The 27,848-nt window shown below is 41.6% G+C and overlaps 1 protein-coding gene across 3 annotated transcripts in view; it reads right to left on the bottom strand.

The window, feature by feature from the left end:
• Nucleotides 1-752: 752 nt before the first annotated feature.
• FAM120A (family with sequence similarity 120 member A) overlaps nucleotides 753-27,848 on the bottom strand; it is a 56,483-nt gene continuing 29,387 nt past the window's right edge. For 2 of the 3 annotated variants that reach the window (XM_075433005.1, XM_075433007.1), the window contains exons 9-18: nucleotides 26,373-26,597; nucleotides 23,848-24,022; nucleotides 18,219-18,468; nucleotides 17,192-17,306; nucleotides 13,134-13,343; nucleotides 11,815-11,998; nucleotides 10,684-10,821; nucleotides 9,094-9,235; nucleotides 5,284-5,380; nucleotides 753-2,661 (exon numbers count right to left, since the gene is read on the bottom strand). In XM_075433005.1, coding sequence (XP_075289120.1) covers nucleotides 2,350-2,661; nucleotides 5,284-5,380; nucleotides 9,094-9,235; nucleotides 10,684-10,821; nucleotides 11,815-11,998; nucleotides 13,134-13,343; nucleotides 17,192-17,306; nucleotides 18,219-18,468; nucleotides 23,848-24,022; nucleotides 26,373-26,597 — 1,848 coding nt within the window. In that variant the 3' untranslated portion in view covers nucleotides 753-2,349. The remainder of the gene's footprint in view (nucleotides 2,662-5,283; nucleotides 5,381-9,093; nucleotides 9,236-10,683; nucleotides 10,822-11,814; nucleotides 11,999-13,133; nucleotides 13,344-17,191; nucleotides 17,307-18,218; nucleotides 18,469-23,847; nucleotides 24,023-26,372; nucleotides 26,598-27,848) is intronic. The other variant, XM_075433006.1, reaches the window with a different exon arrangement.

Here is a 27,848-nt window from a genome sequence, read left to right as displayed (position 1 = left end):
TTCCAGAGCCGGTTTAGCCCTTTGGAAGAGGACTGGGTTAACTGGAGAGGGCCCTCGTTTCCGCCGGCAGCTCCTCCGGGCAGGCGGGCAGAGGCACCCGAGCGGTGCAGGTCCGCAGACCGCGGCTCGGTTCCCCCTCGGTTCTCCGTCGCCGAGCCGCACGGACCCACTGCGCAGGGCACAAAAAGCAAACCGGGTGCTGGTTCGGGGCTTGGCACCGGTGTTCCCAACCAGGGAGCTCCGGTGTGGGTGGGATGTCCCCACCGCTGCTGCTGCCAAGCAGCCGGGTCTCGGCCCCCTGCGCCAGCCGCAGGGGTTTCACCGGGCCACGGAGAAAATACTCGCTCCGGGTCAAGCACACATACGTCCTGCAAGCCAAGCTTTTTCACCATGATTTCTGGAAAAAGTCAATGCAGCACCTCGCTTCTGGGCCAGCGACCTACTCGACTTGCTGCACTTGCACGTCCTCGTTTCGGCCACGCTTTGGCTGCCCACGAACGCACGCTGCTTCTCTGAACAACCGCTGCTGTCTGACCTGCGTCCCACTGACCGTCTGGCACTGAAACGTGGACAAAATCCCAGGGACCGAGCCCTGCGTCCCCCGGCAGCGGGCGAAGGCTGCGCTGCCCTTCTCCGTCTCGGGGGAGGACAGCACGCAGTCTGCTAACTCAACCACTTCGTTCGGGCATAGGAAAACTTTTTATTTACAACGTGTGAATTAAAAAAATATTTGACAAAAAAGGCATACAGTATTTTATACTAAAAGAATAAAGATTTTTATTAAGCACTGTAAGTTGCATTCAATAGCCTTCAAATACACCACACCACAATCCATCGACAACCAACCAAACCCAACAGTAGTTCATTCTTGCACAATCCATGAGTTGGGGCAGAACTCCCTTCAACTTACATTAAGATACCTACTTAGCTCTTGCGGGCAGGGAATGGGGAATTACACCTCATTTCTGATCACTAATGTGTGATGAAGAGCATCAGGAGAATTATATGAAAACGAATATAAAGAAATGATTCTGATTTTGAAGTACATTAAGTTTGGAAACACTAACAAAAACATCAAAATGATACAGGTATATTTGCTTATACTAAATTCTTGATGGGAAAGTTCTCAAGAACAAGCCATTTGTTTCCTGCTACAGAAGGGGGGTACTTTTTTTTTTTTTGAAGATCAAAGCTTTTTTTTTTTTTGTTTTTCACAGAATTTCATATCTGCTAATATGAAGGCATAAAACAGCAACAGAGAACAATAATGCATACAGCAATGAGTACACCAGGGTAACGTTGATATTCAAAACGGCTAGATAATTTTTTTTTTTTAAGTTTTAGAATAAATGCAACAGAGGTCAATAATCACAAAATTTTAAGGTTAGAGCAAGATCAGTCAATGACTAAACATAGTTAACATCTTTTATAGGACTATTACTGATTATTAGCTTTTTGTTTTGCAAATGGGCACAGTACTTGTAAGAATGGAAGAAAGAGGACAATAACATGCATAATATTAACTACACACTTTAAAAATTATGAACCATGCAGAAGTTTAGCTCAAATAGTAGTACTAATGGTCTACGTCTGATTCAAAACCACATAGTTCATTGATCACGGATGCATGGTATTAGTCACAAAAAGTTTCAGAACACATTGTGTTTGTTTTGAAAGGTCATTTGCATCTTCTATGATTTCAAGTTTATCTCCATGTAACTTGCTTGTAAAGTATGTATGATGTATATTTAAACTCAGCAGAACTGCAATATTACTCTATAATTTTTCGTTTCGATAGTTTGCACATTTTAACACAAAAGAACCACATCAACGGTGATGAAATTTAAGAAAGAAAAAACTGTGGTTGTGCCTTTTTCCCCCCATAATCATGAAATCAAAGCCTTAAAGAAAGCTTTATTGTGACACAGTAATGCAAAATCAAATATAATGGCATACATATGGTGCCAAGTACTAAAAATTATATTTTAAGCTATATATACTTAAAGACTGCCAAAATTTGTTTTCTTTATATTTCAAAAAACAAAACTACAAGCTTTTGTCATAACCAGTTTAAACTTCATGTATACTTCATTTTAAGTGCGGGAGTCAAATGCTCTTCATTCTCTTTCTTTTTTTTTTTTGTTTTATTGTAGCATTTTGACTACAACTGGTTAAAACTAAAAATGTGTTGTTTAAATCTCTGACATCAAAGAGGGATCCGAATTTCCAAAGTCCTCATTTTTCTCTTACGGAAAGGAAAAAATGTACGTAACTGTAGGCTCTCTTTCTTTCCAGATATTCCTAATCCTGACCCTTCCCAACATCCTTCACCCTCTATAAAAAATAAGTTTACTCTTCTTTTTTTAAGACAGTGGCCTCAAGAGTATCATCTTTATGGCAAACACTGTCTGCATTTAGTGCATTTAAGTGAGGATTTGTATTGCACATTTTAGAGTCATTACTCAAGGCACTTTCAGACTGATTGGAAGCCCTGATGTCTCCTGTGTTCCCATTCATCTGGGAAGCTGGTTTTTCCTCATTCACAACTCCATTTTCAGCCAGGGATCCATCTGAAGACACAATTGAGGATTTAGATTCCTCTGATTTTGACTTAAGTTCTTTGGCTACTTCTTCTGCTGAAGCAGCGTAAGGAGGTTTGCCCTAGTTTTTAAGAAAAGAAGAAAATTACTGAAGAGCCACTGCCATACGTTTACAACCTGTTACAAAGACACTATTAACAGGCAGCATGCAGTGTGCGGCAGAATCGCAAGCCAACCCCAGCGCCACGCACTGCCGGGACCAGGAGCGGCAAAGAAGAGCACCAGCACAGCACAGACGGGAAAACGTTCTCAGGACCCCCGAGCGCCTTCCAGCCACGCCTGCCGATGCTCCTGGGGCAAAACGCCCTTTCTAACGCGGGTGCTTCAGTTCTTTCGCAACCTAAGAGCTACGCAAACGTCTGGAAACACGGCAGCTGAGAACCAATACACAGCTGAACTCTGCTTCTTGGTTCATACACGTTAGGATTTAATGGGATGCTCACGCGTTATCCAAATACAAACCAAAACATTCTGCAGACAGTTTCTGAGGAGGTGCAGAAGTACCATGCAGTATTACCTACACTAGTCTATATGCTTCTGAGCTCAGGAAAGTGGCATCACAAGAAAAGCATATACTAGAATCTTACAAGACTGAGTATAGCAATAAAAACCAGATTTATGCAGCATTAGAACGTATATTTAGTTTTTAAGTATCTGCGACAATGAATCTTAGCGTTCTAGAACAATTATGGGCTCTAAACAACACACAGTGAGTAGGCTGGGTTGCTGAGAAGGAACCTACTTGTCTGTCACGCTGTTAACAAAGTACTAAGAAATGACTTAAGATGCGGACATCTTACACACCTCAAGCAACAGCGAACAGTGCCACCGTGTCATAATCTTAGTTGTGACACACTAGAAACAGCATGGCTAGTACTCTTCTCAACTGCTGAAAGATTTTGCAGGTCAGTAAGAACTGTTGTTCTCTCGCATCAGGATCACAAACCTTGTTGTCCAGAAAAATCACAAAAAATTCTGCAGTAGCATTGCACACGTATCCGACTGGCATCGGAGTACAATGAATATTTATCACATCTGCAAACGTACTTCTTGACGGGCTTTACTAAGTGCTAAGTTTTAGATTCAATACATGCATTTGTTTCTTTCCAGATCAAGAGCAGAAGGTCTCATCTTGTAAAATAACAGGCGTGTCTCACGTTTGACACAACCAAATCACGTACTTCAGCCTGATTCTCCAACCTGTGCTCCTATCGCCTCCCGCTGCGTATCGACGAGGCCGCGGCGCGGAGGCTCTCGCTCGGCGTGGGCACGCGTGGCTGCATCCGGCCCTGCACAGCCGCTCTCTCCTGACCTGCCCGGGCTCACGGCACGGGGAAGCACACAGCTACCAGTTCGTCTTAACTGGGTACCAGAATCTACTTATTATGTGTTAAGCTTCCCAAGTGCTCCCTGGCACGTGCATTTTAATTATTTTAGACCAAGAGCCTTGTGATCACAAGTATTTACCATCCAAATTATGTATCATCAATAAAAATGTGAACACCCAAACTTGCTGACTGTCAGCAGGATCTGTCACCCACCTACAGCTACTATCGCAACTATATTTACATAGGTAAACCTGTAGTAAGCCCAAAATATTTGTGTGCTGCTTCTCAGGGCTCTCTTATTTCATAGGTTAAAGTACCTGGCAATTAGACACTATATAATTAACATAGTGGTTTCTCTTCTATTTAAAGATGTAAAGCTTTAAATACACAGGTACATTTGTAGACATATATAACCTGTATACACAGAAATTTAACAACAAAGTATTTGAATTTTCACACCTAGAACACAGCAAGTTTTCCTTGAAGTTAGTAGTTGCTTCATTATCCACTGGAGAACATCCCTTCTCTTACTGCCTGATACGGGCAAACACCCCCCTACTATTCTAAACTGATGTCTCCAGGACAAATAGCTGATCCATATCATAGATTTATTGTGAAAGTTTTCTACTTATTTACCACCCACTCCTCCATTACCACTGGGACTTGCATCAACATTCCAAACTGCATAGCAGCAAGAACACCGGAAAAGGGAGGAAAACGTAACGCTGAAGCAAGGGGCATCTAATACTGCCAGCACTCTGCTTCAGCTGTATTTCAAGGATCCGTGGAAAACACAAACCCCACGGCCCACAGGCGCTTCACACACTGTCACCAACCACGACACTGTGTGCTCACGGGGGCAAAGGCTGGCCTGGTATTTCCTAAAAGTTTCGAGTAAGTTCTCATATTTGGAGCCATGCAGCAACAAAGATCCTTCTCCTGCTGCTGATTTTACTGCATGAGATTGGACCGTGGTCCCAAAAAAGAAACAGGGAAAGAGTGGGGGTGGGAACAGAAACAGCTAATTTGTTTCAGCTTTGTATTTCTCCCACTTTCCTAGACTTTCTTCTACTCCCACGGCTGGTCAGAGCTGTGCAGGCCCAGCCTTCATATCCAAAATACATTTTTCCGTGTCTGTCTTTATAACCAGAGTTTGCTTGTAACTGAGACAAAACACTAGCCCCTGCCATCCACCACTGGCTGCGCAGCTACAGCTTCAACACGTAGGCAGCATCACGCTAAGAAACACTCTTATCTTTTACAGTTGGGCTTGTCAATAGTAGCTGGTCTGGAAGTCCATACCACACCAGCCTGTAAACCAGAGCGTTTTGAAGTCAGGCACATGGCTGTATTACCTGAATTGCTCCCTGGCTTTTATAACCTCTCCCATAGTACCTTCCGCCTCTTCCAAAAGTTCTTATCACTGGAGTGGAAATAACTCCTCTAGGACGCCTGTAGGTTTCAAGGAAAAGGAAGAAAGAAAAGTACATGTAAGCTTTGCTTAAAATTACTTTCAATTTTGTTTCGCTGGAAGATTTTTTTCCTAGCTTTACTGTCTAGTGACTAACACATTTCTTTACAGAAGCAATACGAGTAAGTAATTCAGAATTACAGGGTTCTACTGTCTGTTAGTGTATGAAACCTAACAAACCTTTTGCTTTCGCAGCAATAAAATGACTATTTCTATATTTCACTTCTAGAGAACAATGATTGAGCACTTTCAAGCTTTGCAGAAACATTTTCAAAGTGTCAAATTATCCTTACAGCGCTTTAAAAACAGAGCTCAAAATACTTTCACCTTAAAAAAACATGCAAGCAAGCTGAACCATTCATCAGGCCACTTCTCCCATTTAATAACACTCCCCACATATAAACACGCTAGACAGAAGGAATCAGATCAAAGAAAGAAAGGCAAAATACAGAATTGCTTCAGTTTTTATGGGAGAATACAAAATTATCTAAGAACCTGAGAGGAAAAAAGGAGGCTTTGGCCACATCTGACACGTAGCAATTTATCCAGTTTGGATGCTTTCACACAGAGGCTTCCAACCAGGACACGTCAGGTGGTGGCTTTTTCATTTGATTCAATAAAGATTAGCTCAGGTCAAAACAAACCTTCCCTCGGCTAAAACTACTTTAATGCCATCAACTGCAGAAACTCCTATCATCATGTCCCAGACTGCTTCTCGCCCAAACATTCGTTTTGCTTTCTCTATCAGAAACCCGCGATTGCTCTGCTTGTCCCTCAAATCCCCCGCCCGCACCGAGGGCGGCCGCTCCGAGGCTGGCACAGAGCAGCCGGACGCTGCCAGCTCCGTGCCCGCAGCCGGCCCGGTCCCCACCTACCCCGTTTGCCACTCGGGCAACCAGCACAGCTGCAGCCCCAGCACATCTCATCTCCCACAGACCTGACCATTCCCCCAGGCCAGCGGGCTCCCCGTCAGCTGCACAAACACCGCCCGACGAGGAGCCAAGCTTTTCCGTCATGCCTCGGCCTCCTCTGCTGCAAAAACCAAGTCACACGGAACCAGCTCAGTGGAGAAACACTCCTCTGTGCCATGCCAGCCTCTAGCACACTGCAAATGCCTACACTGAGCCGTAAGAAATGAAACAGTGGGATTCAAAAAAAACAACAAAGAATAAAAAAGAGGAAAGAGTCGGGTTTTGTATTTAAGTAACACTCACTGTATTCTTGTCAAAGATTTTCACAGGGCTTACCTACCCCATTTGCTAATTTTTGTTTTACAAGGTGAAAGCATACCCTTCAGGGAGCTGAGTAAGATTGTTCCTACTCAGAAAAACCGCACTAAATATATTGATGGATCGAAGCCAATACAAAGCAGCCAGTATAATTTTACACAATAAGAACATCCGAGTTCAGCGTTGCAGAGAGGCATGAGACAATGGTGTAAACAAGCCTGCCATGATCCCCTCTGCCGAAACGGATAACAAAAATGAAGCGTGTAGGCCTAGGTGATAAACTGCAGACAATGTACTGTGCAGTTTCCTAGTAGTGTTCTTCAGTACAAAACAGCAGCTGCCAGCAAGGACCCCATCTTTAAAATACCTGTCATCAGACAGAACACCAGCATTAGCGTGTTTTCCTGCTAGGTCTTATTTTTAGTACCAACTGACACAACAAACAGACCAGCTGCCGGCAGTAGTTCTTCTGTCTTTGACTAATGCCAGTAACTCTACACGTAAAGAATTTAACGCCAGTTATGATCTGATGGTTTTCCTGTCTTTTTGAGGTAACAGCTTGCACTCAAACCTAACTGCCCAAAGCTAGTACCTCTGACAGAAATAAAACACCTGATATTTTATCTCCTAACTCAAAAGCTACTATTGGAGAACAGTACTTCTGTCATAAAGGTACTCAGAAGAGCAATAACACCCTCTCAGTGACTTGACAGCTTCCTGGGTAAGGAGGGCTCAGTTCAGGATTGCCAGTGTTAGCTCCTGGCTACTGATGTTTTGCATAAATTCATGTGTGTGCTTCTTCAGAAAATGGAGGAACTGCTACCCTGCGAGGGAAGTCAACAGCCCGTCCAAATGTAAGCCAGACCTGAGCCTGAAGGTGTCTCCAGCTCATCACTCCGGGTGCCTCAGTCAGACAGCATCTCTGAGCACGACACTGTCCACTGCCCGGAGGTTCTCCACAAACAGTACTGCAGTCAAGGGCACTGAACTGCAGAGAACTAACAAGCTCTGCAGTAAGCCAGATTCTGTTTTTCATGAGGATCCACGAACAGCAGAACTTGTAACCACGCACTAACCTCATTTAAATAATGAAAAATGTTATTTTGTCCACTGAAACTGAGGAGTAAGATTAAAGCAGCCCAAGGAGCCCAGCGCCTCATCACACACCTTGGCTTACTCCTCTGGCGTCCAGCTGCTGCTCTGCCAGAGCACTGCACGGACCCCGCTAGCCTGCAGGCTGGCTGACAGCTGTCTGAAGCATCTACAAGAGCACTAAACGTTCAGGTTTTGGCAACTGAATCTCACTCTGGAGAACAAAATGTTCCTACCTAAATTCGCTCCCCTTCAAGCGCTGGCTCTGCTCTCACACCCGTGCTGTTTCCTGCTGCTGGACTTTCTAATCTTTGTTTCTGCTGTTCTCACCTCTCCCTGTCCCCACACCAGCAGCTCTCGCATCTCCCCCAGCCCCATTCTCCTGGGGCTTCAGATCCAACCATTTCTTCACTTGGTCCAACAAGACAGCTGTCGGACCAGCTCTCACTGACTTTAGCAACTATGCTTGACAGTGCACATTCGATTAAATTAGTGGATAGAGGGGAATTAATGCAGTTTAGACTTCTTTCAGACTGCTTCCTGGCTCAAGACAGCATAAATGTACCTACTTTATTCCATTCCTTTAATACAGTTAAAGACAGACATTATATACATCTACATCACATTGCTTTGGGATTGTCTCCTGCAACAGATCCAATCTTAGATAAAGACGATAGACAGCTGTGTAAGGCACAGAACAATTAAGCCTATGGAAAAAATATGATCTTAAAAGTAAAGGACTAGACATTTTTTTGTAACAAAGCATTTCTTTTTCAGAAATGTTATGCACCTGTAATTTCAGCTGCAGTGAGATGAAATGGAAGAGCTGAAGAAATTAATATTCTTTTAAACACATCGCCCATCGTGACTGTAGCAGAGAACTATTAAACCTAGAAATGTCCTTCAGGTGTTTTCTGCTTCACAGAAGAATTACATAATGAAGTTATTAAAAATTTTATCATACTTCTTAATAAATGTTCTACTATGTCAAAGAAAGTAATTGAGTGCTGTGATAGTTTTGACTGGGTATAATGCATTTATTGATTTCACATAAGAGAAAGCCCCCAAGTCATTTCCTCACGCGAAACAATCCAGTGTGTGTGTGTGGATATATCCATCTATCTACATATCAGATTCAGAGTATGAATTTTATTTGCACATAAAAATGCTTATACTCATCTGAATAACTGATTAAATACAATCTTAAGATGAATGTCAATGCTTTTCTTGAATACTCTGTGGGTACAATTTACCTAGTGTATCCCAAGACGTGCTGTACACAATTTCTAACGCCTCCAGCTTCTCCCCGTTTTACCGTGTTCCCCAGTAATTCAATCACACACAACAAATACGTTCCACAAGACTGCACTTACCCTCTCGCTGGTCCTCCCACAGAAACGACCTGCAGAGGGAATGGCCCTCTACCCCCTCGTCCACGTCTGCTTCCAGCCCAATGGCCGACTACAGTGCCGGCAATTTCAAGTTTCCCTCCCTGAGAAGGAATAGGTTGGACTCCTGCACATAAAAGCAAAACCAAACCTTGATCTTCACAATCGTAAAATTAAAGTGACAAATGAATGGAAAACTCGTTTGCCCAGATTTTATCACATATACAGTTTCCTCTCTTGATACTGGGAGACTGCTTCTCATTTTGCGGTCTTTCAGAAGCATTGCAACCCCAAGAATCTTTCCTTCCCCCCCCTTTTTAAAAATAGATATGAATTCTGAAAAGAAAAATGATCTTACACCAGCACTTCCACTTCAGTAATTAAAAATATACTTTAGGTAAGCATTAAGAAACTGAAGTGAAATTTTACAAGCTCTCTGAAGATTGTTTTTTTTTCCTGCATCCCAATGAAGATGTAATTTTTGCAGGCAGTTATTAGTGAACACCAAATACCAGCATAAGACACAGAGATTATAATTGCTATCAACAACTTGCTAGGCAGAATTATGACTACTAACACTAAGTTGTTATGAAAATACAGCATTTAAACTGATTTGGGTGTAAGAGGTAGGTTCACCCTCCCCCCTACCAAGAAAGCAGCTAAAACTGCAATTGTCTAAAACACAAATGTATCTTCTATTCACGTTACTCAGATCTTTATACCTGTGTTTTGCCCTTAAAAATCAGTACTGGGGCACAACGTGTATTTCAGGAAATTTAGGCAAGTGCAACTGAGCCAGATGTTACTGGGAAGACCATCAGCACTGAAAGGGTTACAAAACACAGCATTTAAGCAGCCGCAATTAGTCTTCAAACGTTAATACGCTAGGAACTAAATTACTGATTAAATTCAAAAAGGTTCATACTTCCCCGTACAAGTCTTTCAGCTTCAAACGCACATTGTTTACAGGAGCAAAGTTATTCACACAAGGAAGCATTAGAGGTATGTTCGCTCTTAGGATAAAAGCTCAGAGGCCAGAAAGAACAGCTAAACACGTGGAAAAATTCTGCCCTCCGCGGGGGACTGGAGTTAACAGGTTTCCACTGTCCCGCCTCGTACCGGAGACGAGTGCAACGGGCACACAGGTAGGCAAGTAAATCTCACGCTTGTGTAACGCTGAAGTCAGTCACTTCTATGTCGGGTTGTTTTTGAGAAAAGCTCAACTGCCCCCGAATTTTAGGAAATAACTCGTTAATCCATTCAAGCAAAGTTCAGCTGATTACAGCTTCCGCCCTCGCACCCTGAAGCGCGGGAGCCAGACCGTCTCGTGAGGTTTTACAGCTGCCCTGTGTTCGGAGGAGGGTTTCTAGGCGTGAGAGGCTGGCGCCGAGGGGGCTTGCGGGGGGACCTGGGAGAGCAGAGCGGACAGCAGCCTGGGCAGGCTCTAGAGAGGGAGAGCTGAGACAGTTAGGGAGAAAGGGAGACCGGCAGTCAGCAGGAAAGCCTCAGACCAAACCGTAAAGTGAGGGAAGCCGTTGCCAGAAGCTCTAAGAAAAGGGTTTTGGGTATAATTACCGCCCTGAAACTTGCTAGTCCTGTTGCTGTCATTGCCAGAGAAGGCTCCGGAGTGTCCTGCCGCTGCCGCCACCCGGAAGGCCCGGTAAGCGCCTGTGGCTACTGTTTCCCCATAAGGGCCTCCGAAGCCATAGACTCCTGTTAGACCCAGGGTAAAGAAAGACAGGGGAAAAGCTGTGAGGGGCTCAGGCATCTGGGAAGGCCCCTCGCAGAGACGCTGCTGCCTCCTTCCACCCTTCGGAGTCAGCAGGGAGGGCTGCGCTTCTGCAGGCTCAGCTCTGGCGGGCGATGCTGCCCGGGAGCAAGCCACCACCACTGAGGAAGCCCTGGCCAAAGATGCCCTGCTGCCTTAGCGAGCACGGAGTCTCTTGCCCACGTAGCAGGCCTTTAACCTGGGTTTGGAATGGGCATCCCGACTTCTACGGCATAACGAGCAGTGAAAGGCTTGTGACAAATTATTTTGGCAAAGAGCTCCGATGGCTACAGCTGTGGCACCCCAAGAACGTCTTACTCCCAATGTCCAGTATCAATACATCTACGGGCCTTGGTACCAGAGAGATTCTGAGAAAGGGAGTGACTCTAGATACGGCCTGGAAGGGTTGTATCAGTATTTACATTTAAGGGTGCCAACTGTTAAATGACTGTAGCAAAATACAGAGGGGTGGGGAGGAGGAAAGGTTGTCTTCAATTGTGTCCTCAACACAGTTAAACTGTGTCCTCAACACAGTTAAACTGTGTCCATCAATTTAGGCATTCTTAATATTTATGAATATAAACATTTTGAAGCAATGCCCAGTGCAAGTAAGAGCCTTTTCATACCATCCACTGTTGCTCCATTCCTCTTTTTTCTATTTCATATAATAGCGGTAGAAATATTTTGATCTGGCACAGTTACTAAAAACCCTGATGGAAATACGCAGCAATACAACGCATTCCACATTGCTAGGCTATGGCTAATAAAAGTGACAACAAAATACAATGATTGGCACATGCCAACACATGCCAACCACTTGCTTTTAGCTTATTTTCCCTATGAAGTTGAACAAGAAAATCAGTTCATAGTTTTGGGAACTTGAAAGACGAGATAATGCTTGACACCAACATGTTTCGCACCGCCGCCCCATCACTTACCAGCAAAGCCTCTCCCCCTGCCCTGAGGTGGTGGGACTGGCCCAAAGTGTCGAGGATACATAGAAGCTGGATAGAAAGGCATGGCAGGTGGCGGTGGGAAAGGGAGAGGATGGTTCTGCCTGGAGAAATTTAATCCTTCTAGGATGCTCTGACGCATCTTTTCAACCTTGGCTGCCTGCTCAGCCTATGAATAAAGAGAAGGTCACAAAGAGACATTAAAATTCTGTTTTCAACTGTATAAAGCTACATTTACACAACAAATTCAAAGAAGAAAGCAAAATAATAGAAGAGTTGAAAACTACTGCAAACAACTTCCATAAAGCTAGCTAGAAAATGACAATAATCTGTCTTGCATACCTGCTAACAGTTCAATGATAATCCAGTTGTTCACAAGAAAATCTTTACGTATCGGTAGCGAGACGGGAGTCTAAATACCGAGACAGTTCAGAAGTCGGTAACACAGAAACAGTTTACAAGTTAAAAAGGGTTTTCCAGAAAGGAACGGAGAAACCTCCGCCTATAGTCTTCTGAACACTTAATGCAGCCCTTCACTTTAAACAGAATAAACATCATAAATCTGGACTGCAAAACATTATCTACGTAAACAGGCTAATGCATGCCTGGAGGCTAACGAGCCTGAGAGGGACCACAGCCATCATCAACATTTAATCTATGGTCAGTCTCCCTTGAGTCAGAAATAAGCAGAGGAAAGCTGTTTTGTTAAGACTTCACACCTCCCAAAAAGTTAAAAAAAAGTTTTGGTCATTCAGTAAACTGCTGTTTTTTACCAGTTTCCTGTTTTTACAGTTAGATAATTACTTTGCATGATTTGGATACAACAAAAAACGAATTCATTTGTATTTTAAGACAGCTGTAGGAAACGCGAACAGATTTTGAGCTTAAGGACCGTAAGAATGACTTCACAGTGAAAAAGTTATAAATCACAAATTTCCCTTCACTGTAAAACCACTGCAGCTTAGCCCTTTGCGACAGTCTTGCTAGCTTTACCCAAAAAGCCAGTACTTGAACAAATGATTGGAGACAGTTTGCAACTCAGAGTCATTCATTACATCATGAGCACATTCAAGTTTCAGTTTCCAGAGAGAAAAAAATGAAATTAAAATTCACGCCAATTTACTTTTTCCATATCTACCAAAATGCCATCTCCATCATCAACAAGAGACAGGAGAGTAAACAGAGCTGAAAAATACTTCTTAGCAGAGGCGATACGTGCAGCAGGTGACTGCTACCCAGCCACACCGAACACTTCCGAAACCCTGGCACACTCGATGCTCTGCTACCCCTCTGCCACTACACACCTGACCATCACAGAGGTCAATGAGCGGAACTTTCTCCCGGCTTGCTTTGATGAGCTTGGTCTGGAATAATTTTCCATCAAAATACATCCATGGACAGCAGTGCTCCCACGGAATTGGCTGTCCGCACGCGTCGTTTGCAAAAAGCGCCATATCCACACCGCTCATAAATAAAGCAGACAGCTGAATTCCTCGGGGATCGAGATTCTCAATCTGTGTAAAAAAAATTGTAAATTTAGTTAGACGATAATGAGACGCAATTCAAGGTTATTCCAGCTGTTACATCATTTTCAGAACTCTTGAAAACAGAGTGATTTTGAAAGGTCGTCCAGACTTCTCAGATGTAATTGCCAGTTTGATTAGAAGACTGCACCGGAATCTATCGCCCGCATATGCAGACCTGCAGCAGCCAGCAAGGCGGCTGTTCCCATCCATCCACTCTAGAGGTCAGAGATCAAACCAAATCTCTCTATTTTCTCAACAACAAAGCACGGGGAATTATTTCTAATATTTTATAATACTATATTTAATATTTCTAATGTTTAAACACAATTCATTATCAAGAAGGCAGTAACAAGTTTTAAGTAAAATACTCATCTTGAATTTGTGGGCACGTGGTGTCTAAAACACGCAAGATGGATGCATACTTTAGCTGCATTAAGAGCGTTGATAAACGTGCAGTGCAGAGGTTTTCAAACAATGCTAAAGCATGTTATAGAAAGGAAAAGCTTCATAGGCACTTACAGGAAATTAGCAGTAGAAAATTTTATCAAGAATATATTTCGAATAATCTTGTGCTTCCGAGATATTTTACAGGAAGTTTCAGGAATGAGTTTAATGTTAGCATTCAATTTTTCTTCCCACGTACCACACTTCCCTTCCAACTCCTTTATAAGGGATTGTCTATCAGCTTGATTCACGATTTTGCTGCGAGAATGCATCTCTGATTAATGAAGTAAAGTTTATGCACACAACAGCTTTATTCAGGACGCAGGACAGATACACAAAGGTAGAACTAAATAGTGAATAATAGCTGGTGGTGGAGGCAAAAAGGATTTGCTTGCAGGAAATATATTTTTAGCTCTGACATAAGAAAATACCACTACTAGTGTTCTCTAAAATACTTCTGAAAATATCAGCCCTTTCTTGGGAACATTTTCAAGACCTTGGTATTAAATTTTAAAATTAAACTACATTACCTTCATTTTGCATAAGCAAACTTTAAGATCCCAAAGACTACTCAGACTGTTTTGCGGATATGCAGCTGGGTTCAAACTCTGCTGCTCTTTCTGTCTGACTTCAACAAAAAAGGAAGCAGCAGCTTCATATGAAGACAGCAACAACACTGCATGAAATATCCCATCTTTCAGCTAGCCAACATATATTAAGGAAATGATTCATATTGCTTTTCATGTACAATTTAAAAATAAAACTCGGAGAACAATTTCTATTAAACCCAAACATTGTATGCTGCTTATCACTTGCCTTGTCTCTGCCCTTCATTCTGTGTTGGAACAGAAAAAATATTTTCTCTGGGAATTCCTTTCTCAGATCTCTAAGACCAGCAGTCTTCACAGTGGGGTTTCCTCCTCCTTGCACCAAATCTTAAGACAGAGGCAACACTTTCATAACTCTTATAGATACCTTTGCCAAAATCTCTGCCCCTAGCTGTTAGTTGTTTAACTGTGTTGTGTTTTCAGAACGGCCAGTGAAGACAAAGTGGCTGACACACTGCTCTTCTTTAACGCATCCAGCCTTGTCTCCAAAGCTGTCATTGGAATTCCCACCAACACCCACAGGTACAGCGACTCAGCTTCAGGAGAGCTGGGGGCAGGTGTCTGGAACCATGCTCTCGTGGTTCTCATGAGACGTTTAAAGGTGCTCTGCTACTCCTCTGCCAAGTCCAATGTTCGTCACCTCAGCTGACCCAGGTGCATTTCTTCTGAACACACACGGTAACTCACCGTCAGTTCATTCCTTTGGCAGAGGTTGGCCACGTGCTTCCCCGAAGGCAAAGTACTGCCCCTGTGACAATGCAGACACCCTTGGACCAGAACCTCTCGAGTTCAGAAAGGCCCAGTAAGCACACAGGGCTTCCAGCATGAATGTGTAGTAACCACCTTGAAAAGGAGTTCCAGCAAACACCCAAATAATCCTCCTGACAGATGGCATCTACATTTAGGGTACTTTTAAGGAATTGGCCACAATGAGTGATACCCAAAAATGCTGTTCTCTGGAGGCCAGAATCCATGCCAGCAGCAATTCAGTCCTAAGTGATGAAGCAAACAAGCAGTCTTGTGTGACCTCATCAGGTGTCACCATAGCTGTCTTCATCCTGTGCTTCTTCACATCTTTTTCAGCAATGATGGAAAGGCCAAATAAATCTCTTCCTATTGGAATTTATTTATTTATTTATTTACCTGAGCTGCCAGCATTCATTCTTTGATACAGGGGAAGAGGATTTTGTTTTTCTGTTAACTCTGCCATTATGATTGCCAACACGTGAATTCTCTACCTGCTGTGTGGCAAGTTCAAAAAGGTGCCAAAGTGGATTCAGTTGTTTTCTTCCCCTTACATTTATCAGTACTGCTGGGTTTCCACAAGCAGACTGATTTCATTTCTAGATCGAGACAGAGAAGTCCTTGCCAGGGTGCAAACCAGATTCTGCTCGTCACCCACAGAAGAGAAATAGCCTGCTCTCGCAGACTTGGTATCAGCGGTGAAATATCCCTCAGAAAAGCCTAACAGCTGACATTTGTGTGAGCTTAACTGCTGTTTCTTCTGAGAAGAGTGGTTCCAGGATTGCTGCTTTTCTCTGTGCCCCTCTGCCGCGTGTGCCTGCGAATACAACCCAACTCAGGAAACAAGTGCCACTTTCTCCTTGCCGATTTAAGTAAGGACAGCACGTATCCAGGCGCTGCTAGGAGCAAAACTGGTCAGTAGACTTGCCTGACGTGAGCCCTACAGTACCTGAACGACCACCTGAAATGACTTCTTCAACGTGAGATTGCGTGATGAAGAGGCGATCAGCATCTCACCGCCTTTGCTGCGTCGATCACCAATGCAGACAGGAGCTAAGCTGGATCACTGCATTCCTTACACAGCCTAATACCTCCCATAGCTTCCAGTTATCAAATACACCTTTGGGCTTAAGATACATTATGTAGAAAAAAGTATCTAAAATTATTTCCGTTCAGAAAAATACTTTCTTAAAAAAATAAAAAGGACCAAATTCTACCATTTTATTCAGAGAACTTCATAGTAGGTTCTGAACAAATTTTGAAGAGCAAAACAATGTAAAAGCAAAAAACAGATCTTGCATATTTTGCCTCAAATGCTGGAAGAGAAAATTTCACTGTGAGCATATGAAGGTTGAACGAAGAGATCCCCCAGAGTAAGATGATGTCACACAGATTGATAGGCATTCTGTATTTATGATAAGGATACCACACTAAACAACTCTACCAATTAGCTAGCAGAATCTACTTCATGTAATACTACTGTATTAGGAAAAAATAGAAACTTTGAGATCCTAACTTTTAAAATCCTCAAAATAATTATTTCTAGAATTCTGTATTAATAAATTGTTCTCCCTTCTTTCCTCCTGCATTTTTCCACTCAAGATTATGCAAGCTTCTCTCCGTTTCCACACTTAGCTGCAAAAATCTTTTGAATGCTGAATCATGAAAAAAACCCAGGTTAGTATTCAAAAACAGTGACACAATGAAGAAGTATTTTTCTTTCTTTTTTTAAAAATCTTTTCAGTGGAATCACATTTGTTTCAAACTTCCCAGACATGATTACTTAAGAAATTGTGAGAAAAGGTTCTGCAGTATGGAGTATATGTTTAAGATTTTTAGTTACCTATCCAACCAGTGAAACAGAACGGATTATCAACCCTTGCAACACTTTAAAATACTGAGATCACCATTTTGTAAAGTATAGGTAATTATGCAAGGCTTTTAGTGAGAGAGGCACATACACATCACTCACTACAGTTAACAATATCGATCAGCTGGCAATAAATTTCTCAAATTATGAAAGTTACAGTTAAGAATTACCTTGAGTTCCTGAAGCTGGTCAGGTTCATAGAGCTTTGGAGACAACGCTTGAGCAAGAAAAGCATCAAGTTCCTGGCGACGAAGTATACGAACCCCCGGCCACTGTACCATATACCTACAGAGAAAGCCCGTAATTATTCAGAAGCTTCCTTTAATAGGTAAATCAAGTGGCATTTTCTGTGATCAGAAGTCACCAGAACGCAACAACAAAGTATTTTTTGTTGTCTAGACATGAATAGTTAAAAACACTAAAACGCTACACAGATCCGAAGTTTAAACTTGTTTAAATTCATATGGAGGAGCTACTGGCTGTGAATCCGTTGTGCAAACCCTGCTTCCAGTGAAGACAGGGAGGACACGCCACCAAAACAGAATTTAAAACATAACTGGATTCTGATACATCTAAAAATAAAACCATCACCCCTTTCAAAAAGGTAAGCATCTCTGAACTCCTCAGTCAACTTTCAATCTGAACATTCAACAGGTTAGTATTTTGGACCTTCTGACTTTCTCTTTGAAAAACTGAAGTACAGAATTCATACTTCAGCCGTTGGGTTATCACCATCTCAACTAGATGAGCAACTCCAACACGAGTAATCTAACATATCCTAGGGTATCATTCATGCGACCTTTGCATCCTGATAAGCTGCCACGCAGCTGTTCTCTGAAGAACTCTCTGTTGCTTTACAGCTTCACCAACACAGCCTCTGAGACCCAAATATTATTTTTTAGTAAGTTGGAGCCTAGAGTACAGTAAGGGTAAACAAAAGATATTTGCAACAAAAGATTTTTTTTCTCCTCCCTTCAGTCCTCCAGGGACTAAAGAAAGAAACTTTGCGTATACAGCATGCTTTTAAGACTCACAGCAGCAATGTTCTAAAAACAAACCAAACCCCTTCTCCTAGTGATGTCACAAATATGAATTAACAGTTTCTATACTCCTAGTTTAATACGAAGTTCAATACATCACAGAGCTTACGTAGTAAAACCTCTCCTTTGCTGAGTTTTGCCTTAAGGTAACACTGACCTTAGTACACAACAGAGCACCATAAGATGAGTGGGCACATTAGTTGGATTGAGCATTGCTGGTGTATCTGATCTCATACAGGCCAAAAACGCCCTCATTCTTCGGTTCTTGTCTTCTACTGCTTTTCCCAGCCACAGCTTCTTCAGATTAGGACAGGTCCATTCCCTGAACGCAAGTGCTTCCACCAGCTCAGGGGTTTGAGGAGATTTTCCTTTGTAAGCAGCCCATTCTTTAATTATCACTGGTGAAACTACAAAATGGAAACAGTCGAAAGGAAAAAAAAAAAATCAGAGTTAGAAAGCAGCGTATATTTAAAACTTTGTATGCAAGAGATTTTGATCCAGAAAGCGTCACTTTGGGGTTGCAAGAGATACCAATGTTCTGGAATACACGGCCAAACTGGCAAATCAAACTCTGTCCGGACCAGCTTTCAACTGTGATCGCTTACGAACGAAGCGCGTGCAACCTAGCGCACACTATGAATGCTGGATTAGTATTTTCAATTTACATACAATATACAACATACAGGAACTACATATATTTTTCTAAAACAAACAGCGTAATTTGAAAATGCAATTTCCCCCTAAAATATTGGTGTCATTCATCAAAAACCTACAGTGATAAACAAATATACTACATAAACACAAATATATTCCATATGTGGTCTTCTAAGGACAATATGATCCTACTGATTTTATTCAAATCAGATTTAAAACCTGCATTATACTTGTTCGTTCTTGTTCAACTACTGCAGTGGAATGGGATCTCAAATATAGGTGGGTTTGTTGGGGTTTTTTTCCCTAAAAATTTTACAGAACATTACATAAGTCTTTCAAATTACTGGGCTGCTTTCTATTAAGAGGTTAGTATTTTTGTGTCTGTTAAGCTCCCCTTCATCCACATCAAAACAAAGACCGTTCAACTCTGTATTGCTGCTAAATCATCTCCCTTTTTCATGTCTGAAAGCAACCGAAACAGAACACAAGGGATTTTTTACAAAATACCACAAATTCAAGGCCAAGAAGTGATACCTTGGGCCTTGGAACGCCCACCCCGTCTGACACAGCTCAGAATTGGTTTGCACCCTGCTTAACTCAGAGCCCAGTTATGCGGTGCGGAAAGATTCAAGCAGCTTGTTAGGGCAGCTTCAGGTTACAGCCCGGAGAGACGCACGGCAGGAGCACGGACCCGCTCCTTCGGCTGGAAACCCTTCTGCTACAGGTCGACAAGAGCGTGCTGCTGGTGCCAGGGCAGCCCTTACAGCTCCAAAGTCTCCTTCAGCCATCAGTCATCAGCCATACAACTAATTTTACAGTTTGGGGCAGGCAAACCATGGCAGAGGTGATGACTGGGATTAAAAAAAGAAGATCCAGAACATCCCAAAACACTCTCATGCTTTTCTGGAATAAAACTACTCTAGCATTATAGCTACATTTCACAGAGCTCAGGATAAGTTTTGCAAAGATAACTCACAGCAATGAAAAGAAATATTCTGGTATATTTAGTTGGTAGCCTCACTACAAAACCATGTTCTATTTTGGTTGCTACCAGTTTTCAGATGCCACCAAGCTACACAAGATGGGCTTTAACAGCCAGCAGAGCTACTCCATTACTCACGCACAGTTTATCAGACTGGTTTTCACTTCTTGTTTAGGCCTGGGAGAGTAAACATGAACAAATAAAAGGATGTATTTTACGTAGGCTTTCAAAGACTCGTTTAACTGCTTTAGGTCTCAGAAGCAAGAGATACTTTTGGACCAAAACTTCTTAGGTCTCTTAGCAAACAGATAGGAAATGCACTGAGGCTACTATGTCGAATAGATTGATCTGTGTGCAGTGAAAAAAAAAAACAAACCCCAAGCTGCTGACAACTGACATAATATAGTTGTTTGTGGGTTTGGGTTCTTTTTTTCTGACCACCTCCTCAGCTTCTACAACTCCTGTGACAGCAGACGCCAGCAAGGAAACAGAGCTTTGCAGAACACAGATGTTTCACTCGTCTTTCTTTCACATACATTTCACATATAAAGACCTCGAACTTAGAAGAAGGCAATACTTTCTGTCAGCATTTTCTACCTGCAATCCCATGTTTCCACATTCAAATCTGGTTCAAAGCTTTTAATCGGGGGATGACAACTTCCACGACCCTATGAGATGAAGGCCAAGGAAGAGCGCCTCAGTTTGCTCTCAACACATACCATCTGCAGTAACGCGTTACCTGCACAGGTCACACTGGAGACCCACCCTGGCTTCACAATTTTGCAAAGTAATGGTTATTAGGGGAAGGTAACCATGCTCCTTGCAGAGGGCTTAACACGAAGGACACTCCAGGGGCCTGGCAAACAGGATCCCCTCGGAAGGAGGGGGGTGAGCAGCTACAGCGGTATCGGTTGACAAGTCACTGTGGCACTGTTCACCCAACTTCAGCATTTAATGTAACACCTGAATCTAGGACTCGTCCACATCCACTTCTTTCTCCAGGGCATTTCTTACACCTTTGACAACTCCGTGCTGGGACTGCTGCCAAAACCACCATCTTCCCCAGCTGCTGAGGACTGCTTGTCCTCAGAGGAACGTTTCGTGTTTTCCTCGCAGGACTTCCACTTGCAGATAAGCAATGTCTACCCTGAAGACTGTATTAGCTACAATGAACACTCAGGATGAGAGCGTGTTCAGCAATGACACCACAGTGCTAATTACACTGTTTTTCATACTAAACTTCCTCCTGCTGCTGGATCAGCAGACATGAACACTCCAAGCAGCCTAAGCAACTGCACTATACACTGACACCTGCTTTGAACATTACCCTCCCGACGCTTTAAGGTCAACCCAAGTAAGAAGGGTCAGCATCAGTCTGCACTAGGGTAGGCTGCCTGCTAAACATGTGAACGCTGTTACAGGCTCCAAAGCCATCAGCAACAGCATCCAACACGCTCCGGCTGCCTGTTACAGTCCTTGTTGCTAATTACAGCCCAGGTGGTTTCAGTATTCTCTTTACGTTTTTTTCAGGACCTGAAGGTGAGGTGTGAGGTACCTCATACCACAAGATGAGCTAGCTAATGCAGATTAATCAAGCCTCATTTTTAACCTTACAGTCTTTACTGACAGCACAGCTTGACTAAGCACGCTTGATTTTGCAAAAGGGCTACTGCCCAAGACATGGCTTTCCTTTTGGCAGGGACAGCATCAGCTGAGTACATCCTTGATAGAGAACAGCACATCACAAGGTGGCTACGCTTAAAATAACAAACCTTTGGATCCAACCAGGAGTTATGACAGCTTGTACAAGCGTGCTTTTTTCCACTGAGTGGAAAGGGCAGATGGTTTCACCTACACACGTGTATTTACCAGAACATGGGAAATAATTTGTTTCAGAGCTTGAAAAGAAGAGCAAGTCAGGCACTTGGGCTGCACCTCCTCAGAAGGAAGGGCAGAGCAGCCAGTGCTGCGCCCTTGGCAGCAAGACACAATCCAGAGCTCTGTGATTCAGCTTCTCATATCCTCTGGGAGCAGACATGAGGACATGTACAGCAAAGGCATTACTTAGCAGACAATCATCACTGACGAACCTCACTGACTACCTCTTCCAACTGACCTGCTGGTTTTTTTATTGGCTTTTCAACTACTTCCAAATAATAATGATTTAAAAGACAGGAAGTCATCCATTTTATGAAAGATCCATTATCTTGCTGTCTATATATTTAGTAATAATACTGATGTGTCAGTTTGTTACATATTTTTCACAGCCTCCTAAAACTCTCGCATGCAATATACGTGCAAATTATTCACGCACAATTACGATGTTGCCAGTGTTACGGTTTGTACAACAAAGATGACGGGATTTTAGATATTATTCTTTAACTCTCTACATAAATCTTAACGACAATATACTTTTCTTTAGAAATTAACTTCTTCCCATCTTGCACAGCCTGCCCAATTCTTGCTATTTTGTACAAGAGGTGAACAAAATAAATGTATTCCTGTAACATAGTCCTTTCAACCACAGGCTTGCGTCTTACCTCAAATCCACCTGTGCCAGTATTGTTAGCACTGCAGTGAAGCAACTAACTTTTGGGCAGATGTTAGAATTTTTTTTTTTCTTTTTTTTTTTTTTAAGAGCGTGGTCAGTCCTAAGATAGAAGTAGGTCAGTAACTGAATGTGCCCTGCAGCAAGATTTGCCAGAGCTCCTGAAACTAAACCAAGACTGCAGTAGCATTCTTAGCCTCCATTGAGAATACACCTCTGAAAAACAGTATAAATGAGGAGAATATAGAGATTATATGGGTATGCTCCACAGCCTACAGAGAACATTCTAGGTTTACAAGCTAAAAACATCCTGAAAACTGAAACAGACCTTCAGCACTCAGCTACTTCACCACTACAAACCTTGTAGTACACTTTTCAGGACAGAAGTCAAATGAGGATAAATCAATACCGCAAGTGACTTCACTATTCTAATCCTGAAATGACCTTGTACCCTGAAGTACTACTATGTTGTGTGCATTTAAAGAAATAAGAAGTTTGTGACAGTACGTGTGCTCAGATATTATTCAAGCAGGGTAAATATTAGTTCCCGCAAAATAACTGGCTAAGATAAAGAGTTTTTCAAACATCGTTGGAAGATTACCACCTTCACTATGAATGTACAAAAACACTTTACAATCAAAAACGGGAAGAGAAAAGGGAATTAACATAAAGTTTACAACTGATTCTTATTTTTATCCTTTTACACATGCAGACTGTCAATGATGCTTTCATACATTCTAAATATCTGATTCTTAGTCTAGTGACAGCAGACTCCTATATATAAATACTTCTGGTGCTGCTGCCATCCACTTAATGCTTTAGCATTGCTTTAACCTTTATAAGATGCTACTGTAAAGTTCAGTCATTTCCTTGTATGCATTTCATTATAAGAAAAACACTTTAGAATGAGGAGGTTGAATTTTCTGGAATGACAGCAATGCCTGGAAGCAGAAGACTCAGAAAGACAACTTCCAGATCAATATGAAGATTAATATTCATCTCTCTAAATTAGTAAAAGGACCATTCGACAAGTCTGTTCGCAGTTTAGTCCGTCTTCACCCAGGTTCACCTTTCCTTACATTACACCTGACTTCTGTGGATTTTAAAGCAAGTTTTTGTATGCCAGTACCTGAAAGATACTAGAGACTTGCAAATGTCACTGAAGTATGTTTAACTATACATTTAGGAAGACAGATTAAGTTAACATGTGCACCTCTCATTTTTTAAAAAGTATGCAAATTTGCATGCATGTGCACAGAACAGAAGTTTCCCATAATCAAGTTGTCATATACTTCGAGAATTACATCACAAACTTACTTGCTGCAACCCTGACAGCAGCTTGAGCATGTGTTTAAAAAAACAAACCCCAGCACTTGCTTAGAAATAGTGATGTTTATAGTTCTTAAACTACTACAGGAAATAAAATTTCAAATTAACAACATCTTTTTTCATTATCCATGGATCAAATAAGCCATAAATTCCTCCAGCATTAGCTACACTGACAAAATCTTAGTTACTATTCTCACTCAAATCATGGTACAAATGGATATCAAAACGTAGCAAAGGGAAGAGAAATAAGAGAATGGATTCTACAATACATACATTCTGGTGGAAGTCTGTTCTTTCTAAAAGCAAGTCTTTCAGTTTTCTTTCTGCTTTCTGCCAAACTAAACAGGACTCCGTAAACATACTGACGAACTGGCCTATAAAGGAGAGCAGCAGGAGGCAGGTCTTTGTTGGCTTCATCTTCTATAGAAACGGCAATTTTGATTTCACCCTTTTGCATGAAAGAAAACAGAAAAAAGTAACATGTTATAGTGAACACAAAGTATCCAGATATGCATGGTAACGCAATCCAGCTGTACTATAAATCTCATCTAGTCAAGAAAAATGTGATTCAGCACTAATGTGGATCTTATGTATGTGAAGGTAACACCAGAGGAGGATTACCCTACAATCTACTTGCTTTCCTCCAAGAAGTTTCCAGGCTCTGATTATCCCTGTTGCTTTCTTCTATCGCTTCTGCATCACACACACATTTTTTATTTTTTTGTCTGGGCTACCTGCAGGTCAGGATTATCTAAATATTGATCTTCAAATATGGATACATTAAACCATGAAATAGTACACATGAAGATACAGTTATCTGCTAATAGACAGTGAAAATACATTTGAAACCGATCTAGATTTCAGACAGTTATTTTAAAAAAATCTTCATGATGTCTAAAAACACCAGTCTAACTTCTTGGTGCAAGGATCTGAAACAGTACCGGGGACTCACTGTAAAAAACAACTTTATGAGAGGACCTAGTAAAAAAATCGTAACTGGGAATTACGTAAGTAAGGGTTTTTTCTGAATGTATATTAATAAAGGTTTAGCATTTTATACTCTTTCAGAAAAAAAAGCATGTAAGAACCTTCCAACATTCTCTCTCAGAACAGCAGCAACATTCTGTTTTCTGCAGCTGCAAATCCATCCATGCTAACATTTTAGGCATAAGGTTTGTCTGAAAGGTCTCTACACATAATAGCAACGTGACCTGGCACACCTCTACCTGCCAATTTCTAAAGAGTCCCATGATTATACAACAAGGTACCTGTCAGTGTACCCATGGTATACTTTAGGTTCCCGACTGTTCAAAAGCATTTCAGGTAGCGGGGAAAGAAAAACAGTCTTCAGTAGTACTGATTTATTTTTGATGCTGTCATCTCTAGTTTTTTCTCTGCTGGGAGTGGATTTCTCACATGCAGGCACTTAATTTGTTTCTTCCCATTGTGAGGTATATTAAATATCAAGTAGTACGTCAACGTACTAAGAAGATTTGGCTACGCAAAGTATGAAACAGCACTGGCATCAATGGTCTTCATACACCCTTTGAATCTTCCCTGCTTTCTTTGATAAAGAAGGGAAATATAAGAACATGACAGCAACACAAGCTATGGTGCAAAACAAACACATGGAAAATAGGAAATCCAAAGCTCAGCCTTGATGCAGACACTTCTGTTTTTACAGATTTCTGATCCCTGCCTACGGTCCTTACTGACCTGAAGCAGACTTTTAAGATGGATACAAGTTAACAGGAACGTGGACGGTACCATTTTGCTAGATGCTGTACAAACATGTACACTGGATGGGCTTGATGTACGAGAACCAGTACTAAGCATTTCGAACACTAACGAGGAAGAATATTGAAGCTGACTCTTTTTGGGACTCATTTGTTTGCACTTAGAAGGAACAACAAGTTACGTCCTTTGAGACCAGATGAAGTTGAAGACAGAGCTGTGCAGGCACACCGCTGCTCTGGCTCCTCCCCGGTTCAACACAAAGCAGACTTCGGCAGCTCCCAGCCACACTGAAGCAGGTTATCACCACCTACTGCTGCAAGCAACTCTCCCACAGCCTTCCAAAGTGTCCTCACAAGGCTATTCAGGTAGAATTTTTTACTGGACACACTGAACAAAGAGTCCTAGGCTGTGTGAAAATGCCTGCAGCCTACCTGGGATCTGAAGGCTAGCATATAAAATAGCCATACCAAAAAACAAAAAAAAGCCATCAGAAATGTTCTGCCAAACTAAAATGCACAAAAACGCAGAACATCATCAAGTTCATCTATAATTACATTTTAGGATTATACAAAACTGATTTCTTATAGCTGCTATGCTTCTATCATGGCTAGCTACCAGGGATGGGAGGGATCAAACCGTGAGGGAAAAGTATTTTTGAACACTGAAAATAGAAAAGACGTGGCACAGACAGCAGAGCACACAGCAGGAGTTTTTAGGTGGAAATGGACTATTTTTATAAACACACACGCATATATACATACATACAGAGACATGTACAGATGCGTAGAGATATAAAAATACCTACATATATTCAGGAAAAATTATTAATGTTGTAAGTAAACGCTTCTAATTACAGTCATCTCCTATTTATTGCAACAATGTATCAGACCAGATCAGTGGTTAAAAAACAAGGTAAAAAACCTGCTAGAAGTACTAAAAATGGACCAAAACTCAAAGCATTAAAAAGGATGTAAATTTATTATAATCTTTAGCCAGAAATCTAAGTGCAATTATCTTCACAGAGTCACTATTTTGCAGTACATAATTTTTAAGTGTCATACCTTGGTTAGGACATGAAAGATGTAGGGATACATTAACCCCTTCTTGTGCCTGTGTTCTGCCACTCTCAACACTTCAGGTGCTACAGGAGGTAATGGAGGGGTCGTAATATCCATGTGGTTTCTGGTGGGCATTGATAACAGGCATGGGATTTGTGGATTACTGGTTTGATTCCCTTTGACTTCAGCTGCCTGACTTCCTGAAGAAGCATTAGAGGAACCTTCTGCCTGTAACAGAACATAAAAAATAAAGTGCTTTCGAACGTGTATGGAAACGTATCAGGAGATTGACCAGCCAACAGAAACAGCACAGTTCATTCTTCACCCACAATGAGACCAGTAAATCTTCACATCACGTATCAGTAGGCAGAATACACTAGCTGAAGCTGGCTAAAAGTTTTTCAGAAAATGTAAATTTACAGCTACTGTTTGCTAGCCAAAGCAAATTACTGAAAAAATAAACATTATGGTAAAGCGTTAACCTATTAAAAGCAACAGTAATTATTTTCTTTCATTTTTAATTGCAAAATACAGAAGGAGGACTGATGACGTCTTAATGAAACGTGAACGACCTCTTAACTAAGCATCTCCAAGATATTGCCAACGAAATGGGTTAGCTGACCGTCATGAAGTCTATGATTTACCTAGACTTTCATTAACACATCCCTTCTCACTTCACATTTCTAAATGAAGCAGGAAAAACTACACAGTTCCATTTAAGACGTTTAAAATAGTGTCTGAACTCAAAAGCCTTGTAAGTGTTTTGTCATTTGCTTTTTAAATAAAATTCTCTGAGAAGATGACTGTAAGAGAAAATGGCAGCATTTTCAGACTGCAAGATTAAAGTGGCATTTTATTCCATTTCTAGAAATGTAGTTCACAAATTCATAGGAAAAACATGACCCAAAAAACCACTGTAAACCTCCTGGTGAACACGCCTTTTGTAAGCATTTATGTTGTGTATGTCATAGATACTACCAAAAAAAGTAGAGTTCATTCCTAAAACTCCTTGTCTTCAAAACTGAAAGCTGTTTTTAGCTTAAGAGTTCATACTAGTTTCGTAACTATAAACTATTATAGCAATATTAAAAACTTTTGAGACTGAAATTTAATTTGTTCACTTGATGATACATCATGCATGAGTACCTTCACACTTTGTGTAGAAAATTTCATATGCTTCATTAAGACTTTAAAAACAAAGCTGAAACAGAAATAGCCAAAGCCACGAAATCCCACACAACAAGGAACATAAAAACAGGCCCAAACAAGCTCAGTTTTTTCACTTCGGGTCCTTACGAAAAATATAAAAATGCACCAAATGAACCCCACACAACCTCCACAAATCTTCTGTAGGAAGGTGTACATTAGTAAAAACATGCTCTAGCAAAATATCGAAGGGGCAACATTGTTTTCAGATTACATTTTAAACACACAATCAAAGAGAATGTTACTGAAAGATTACATTTTAGAGCTGGAAAT

The sequence above is a fragment of the Opisthocomus hoazin genome, chromosome 11 (assembly GCF_030867145.1).
Source record: "Opisthocomus hoazin isolate bOpiHoa1 chromosome 11, bOpiHoa1.hap1, whole genome shotgun sequence".
Lineage (NCBI taxonomy): Eukaryota > Metazoa > Chordata > Aves > Opisthocomiformes > Opisthocomidae > Opisthocomus > Opisthocomus hoazin.
The sequence above is the reverse complement of the archived record's forward strand: the minus strand, read 5'-3'. Positions and strand labels throughout refer to the sequence as shown.